This window comes from Lolium perenne, chromosome 7 (assembly GCF_019359855.2).
Source record: "Lolium perenne isolate Kyuss_39 chromosome 7, Kyuss_2.0, whole genome shotgun sequence".
In the NCBI taxonomy this organism is placed as follows: Eukaryota; Viridiplantae; Streptophyta; class Magnoliopsida; order Poales; family Poaceae; genus Lolium; species Lolium perenne.
In genome coordinates, this window is record NC_067250.2 from 333,067,467 (window position 1) to 333,072,036 (window position 4,570).

A 4,570-nucleotide genomic window follows, 5' to 3' on the forward strand; every position below is an offset into this window, starting at 1 on the left:
TTTCGAGGTGCATGCTGGGAGTTTGAAGAAACGCCCATCCGATTACATTTTCCTCGAAAGGGGAAACAATAATCTCTATAGCATATTGAAGGCGTGTGCAGGTGCTACCTTGGACACGTTGGAATCTGTGATACGGGCTGCAATTGGCTCAACATCCCAGAAGAGGACAGTCAGATGCAAAGCTTGCAAAAGTGAGCTCTTTTTTTCTCTCTCATCGACACCAAGCTTTGCTTTGTTTGGTGCTCTAGGGTTTGATCATTGTTTGACCTTTCAGGTCCACTCACAACTCCTCACACTGGGAAGTTTGCTTCATTGTGTGATCCATGTCTCAAGTCTAAGCGAGCTTGGAACAGTACAAGGTATTCATGTTTTAATACATATTTAACCACGTAATTATTCCAGTTTTTTGCTGGTAACTGACTCATAGAGCAATTTTTCTACTGTTTGTATTTTAGGTCACCAAAAGTTGGACGGACTCTAAAATCTGCTAGGGTGCCTAAGAGTTTCTCCCCGGGAGCCAATACTATAACAAGCCCAGGAAGAATTACAAAAAAGTAGGCCTGGCTGCTTTCATTAGTATTTAGTTGTTTCTGCTAGAGTTTATCACATCTTATTGTCCCATGTTCATCCTGCAGGGACCACGGTTTCAATAAGTTGGTTTTCATGAGTGGTGTTCTACCAGAGGGCACTGATGTTGGCTATTATATTGGGGGGAAGGTTTACTTCTTCTTGTCTGGTTATGCAACTTCTTGTAATATCATTGTTATTAACACTGTTACTGATAACTTTCTAGAGGTTGCTGGATGGGTACATAAAGGAGCTCGGAATCTACTGTCATTGCTGCAATTCAGTGGTAAATTTTACTCCTGTCTTTCATTAGACACATACATCAACTCAATCAAGAAGAAGCAGCCTGGGTTCTTGGTTTGATGTTATGCTGAATGGACAGGTTAGTCCTTCACAGTTTGAAGGTCACGCTGGCCGAGCTTCTCGACGCAAACCGTGAGTTTCTTGTGTTCCTGTAACATGTTCTGCTTGGGGCAATTGGACACTGTTGAGGCTCTCATTTCTTTTGCTACTACACACTATGCAGCTACCACAACATATACATGTCCAATGGTGTTTCATTGCATGAACTGGCGATTTCACTTTCAAAAGGTCGGAAAACTTCAGACAGGCAGAGCGATGACTTGTGCAGCATCTGTTCAGATGGCGGGGAGCTTCTCCTTTGTGACACCTGTCCAAGAGCTTTTCACAGAGGTAATATCATTATGCACTTATGCCTAGTTTGTTCAGTTAATCCCCCGTACATTCATTTATGCGAGCATCCAGATATTTGTTTGATGGTGGAATGGATGGCTTGACCATGTAGTTTCACATAGCGGTTTAGAGTGTCACAAGGCCTGCAAATATGTTTTATACATCCCTTTTGGTGAACCATTTCACTAAGGTCTAGTTTCTGGGTTCTCAGTACTGCCTATCTTTGATTACCTATTGCAGAATGTGTTGGCTTGTCTTCTGTACCCAGAGGAACTTGGTGTTGCCGGTATTGCGAGGCTAGGGAACAGAGAGAAGGTGCATTTGCGTACAACAACAATGCAAGAGCCGCTGGGAAGATTGATGGAGTTGATTCCATCGAACAAATATTTACACGCTCGATACGTATCGCTACAACACCTCAGACTGCATTTGGTGGATGTGCATTGTGCAAGTAAGTGTCCCTTCACCATCGGCCTTATATGTTCACTGGCGTATACTTCTACTCTAGTTCATTATCTTTGCCATACAACATATTATATACTGCCGATCTACCATATAAAATTATCCTCCTGACACAAGAAAATAGTCAGCATTGGCATCAAACACTTGTTATTGGAGTATAGACGGCTGGCTCTGTGGAGGCTTAATATATGATTGTTTCAACTCCTTACACCATGCCAATCCATCGGACACTTTTGAGTTCATCACAGCTTCCCCAATATATCCTTTTTTCTTAATGCGGATGACCCTAGTAATTATTTCTTTGTATTGTTCATAGTTTATCATGTTGAAATTACTATCTGTTTGTGCCCGCCAGTCTTGCTTTCGGTTCTTTCTGACTTGTGTCAAAATCATACCATTGCTATCTCCTATCAGAAAGAAAGTTGCAGATTGTTTTTGTTGCAACCCAACTGCCACTACATCTGATCTAGGATTTAGGACGTTTCTTCGTTATTGTTTTTTGCTCTAATGCTCCAACAAACGTCTTTGTTTTGGCTTTTGCAGGCTCCATGAATTCGGCAAGAAGAAATTTAGTGCCAGAACCGTGCTGCTCTGTGACCAAGTACGTTCATGAATCCCATATACTGTAGTTTACAGTTTCAATGCTGTTTTTTAGTTGGGCAAATCTCGTGTTGTGACCAACTGTTAATTGTGTTTTGCTGTTTGTTCAGTGTGGGAGGGAATACCATGTTGGGTGCCTGAAAGAGCACGGCATGGCTGATCTGACGGTGATTTTCTTCATTTCATGAGCCTGAGATACCTGGAAAAGTTTGTATCGCTAAACAATGAACTATATTGATTAATGGTCGACTGCTGCAGGCTTTGCCCAAGGGAGCATGGTACTGTTCCATGGACTGTGTCAAGATTTGGGAGGCACTGAAAGACCTCGTCAGTCGTGGAGCAGAAGCTGTTCTGGCGGCGGATGCTGATCTTATAAAGAAGAAGCGCGAAGAGAAAGGTTTGAATGAAGAGGGCGACCTCGATGTGAGATGGAGAGTTCTGAGGGATAAGAGTTCAGAAGACAGTAAACTGGTCCTATCCAAGGCTGTCGCAATCTTCCATGTAAGCTATTCTTCCCCTGGCAAGTGATTGCTGGAACAGCTGCGCCCCTTTGATCACGTTACAGACAATGATGCATCCAAGTCATGAGTGGCGGTGTCAGACTAATCTGGCACTTTCTGCAGGAATCATTTGATCCTATCATCCAAGCCACGACCGGGAGAGACCTTATCCCAGCCATGGTTTACGGGTACGATGGGCTATTTCATTTATTTACATGTATCGTGCTCAAGCTAAAGTTATCTGTGGGACTCACATATGACAACTACATGTTTCTCTTTCTAGGAGGAGCGTAAGGGACCAAGACTACACAGGGATGTACTGTGCCGTGTTAACTGTCGGGTAAGCTTTCTTCTTGAGCTGTTTTATTTTGGCAAAAAGGACCAAACTAGTTTGCTGCTGCTCTAAAATCTGGGTTCTGCTGGTGCAGCAAGACTGTTGTCTCCGCGGGTCTCTTCCGTGTGATGGGCATCGAAGCCGCAGAGCTGCCCTTGGTTGCCACCAGCAGGGATAACCAAGGCCTCGTAAGGATCCTTTTTCTATTGTCAGTTGAGCGCTAGCATACTTTGTGTAGCAAAAAGAAGAAAAAGAAAAACCAAGTTTGGCAGTAAACCGACTGAGCTAGCTAATGGAACTGGGCAGGGTTACTTCCAAGCGCTATTCTCGTGCATTGAGCGGCTGCTGGCGTCGCTGGGGGTGAAGCACTTTGTGCTGCCGGCGGCAGACGAGGCAGTGTCCATCTGGACGCAGCGGTTCGGGTTTGCCAAGATAACCCAGGACGAGGTCGCTCGCTCACCATCATCTTTGTCACATGTTTATATGATTTGTGAAGTCCATTGACTAATGCGTGTAACAAAATAATGTGGTGTTGCAGCTGCTGGAGCGCCTGAAGGGCGGGCGCACAACGGTGTTCCATGGCACGTCCACCCTGCACAAGCCGGTCCTGGGAACGGTGCCGGAAGACGGCTAGCGAGAGAAGCCAGCGCGCGTGGTTGCTTTTTTTTTGGAGGTGTGGTGGTAAGAGTAGGCGTTTTGGTTTTTAGTTTGGATGGGTGCGCCGGACTTGCTGCGTTAGTGATAGGTGGTGATGGACTAGATAGAATGGGAGAAGACTGCTGTTGCTGCTGCTGTATATATGGAGCGCATGTGTGTCGTTGAAATGCAAGGAACATTTGTGAGATGAAGATGTGTGCCGTTGAAATGAAGGGTTGTCAATATTGATTTTGGTGATGAAGATGGAAAGCAGACATACAGGAGCTCCGTGAAATCTTCTTCAACATGATTTTGGTATTTTAACAGCAATTTCTTTCCCTTGGAGTTATCAAACTGACTTGAATGATGCTGATCTGGTAAGATTTTGACGACGACGCTGAGGCGTTATCTTGCGGAGCAGTCATAGTCACCCGCTGCATAAACGAACCAAGCCGATTAATGAAGCTGCCGTGAGAAGATTAGGCATTTTGATTTTTTTTTCTGGTTTGGGATGGGAGCTGCCGTGAGGCGTTGTTGCTAGTGGTGGTAAAATGTGGACCGGAGAAGACATCCAGAAAGGCGAGGCTGCTGCTGCTGCATCATGGATTTCTTCCTTGTTATTGCTGATGTTGTTAGATAGGTCTGATGGAGAAGGGAGGGCGGTTTGCTTTCGAGTAAAATACATCAACGGTCACTCAACTTGTCTAGACGGCATGGTACGGTCACTGTATTCCCAGAATACTGTCGCATCGGTCACTGAACTTGTTGAAGATGATTT

The 4,570-nt window shown here is 44.8% G+C and overlaps 1 protein-coding gene across 1 annotated transcript in view; it reads left to right on the plus strand.

Annotated features, from left to right (window-relative positions):
* LOC127314435 (uncharacterized) overlaps window positions 1-4,054 on the plus strand; it is a 5,824-nt gene extending 1,770 nt beyond the window's left edge. Inside the window, exons 3-18 of the mRNA XM_051344900.2 lie at window positions 1-191; window positions 275-359; window positions 456-554; window positions 636-717; window positions 794-853; window positions 950-1,002; window positions 1,094-1,260; window positions 1,501-1,711; window positions 2,266-2,323; window positions 2,433-2,489; window positions 2,581-2,823; window positions 2,946-3,010; window positions 3,106-3,162; window positions 3,251-3,344; window positions 3,463-3,603; window positions 3,695-4,054. The exon at window positions 1-191 is cut by the window's left edge and continues 17 nt beyond it. Coding sequence (XP_051200860.1) covers window positions 1-191; window positions 275-359; window positions 456-554; window positions 636-717; window positions 794-853; window positions 950-1,002; window positions 1,094-1,260; window positions 1,501-1,711; window positions 2,266-2,323; window positions 2,433-2,489; window positions 2,581-2,823; window positions 2,946-3,010; window positions 3,106-3,162; window positions 3,251-3,344; window positions 3,463-3,603; window positions 3,695-3,790 — 1,759 coding nt within the window. The 3' untranslated portion in view covers window positions 3,791-4,054. The remainder of the gene's footprint in view (window positions 192-274; window positions 360-455; window positions 555-635; window positions 718-793; window positions 854-949; window positions 1,003-1,093; window positions 1,261-1,500; window positions 1,712-2,265; window positions 2,324-2,432; window positions 2,490-2,580; window positions 2,824-2,945; window positions 3,011-3,105; window positions 3,163-3,250; window positions 3,345-3,462; window positions 3,604-3,694) is intronic.
* The last annotated feature ends 516 nt before the right edge of the window (window positions 4,055-4,570 follow it).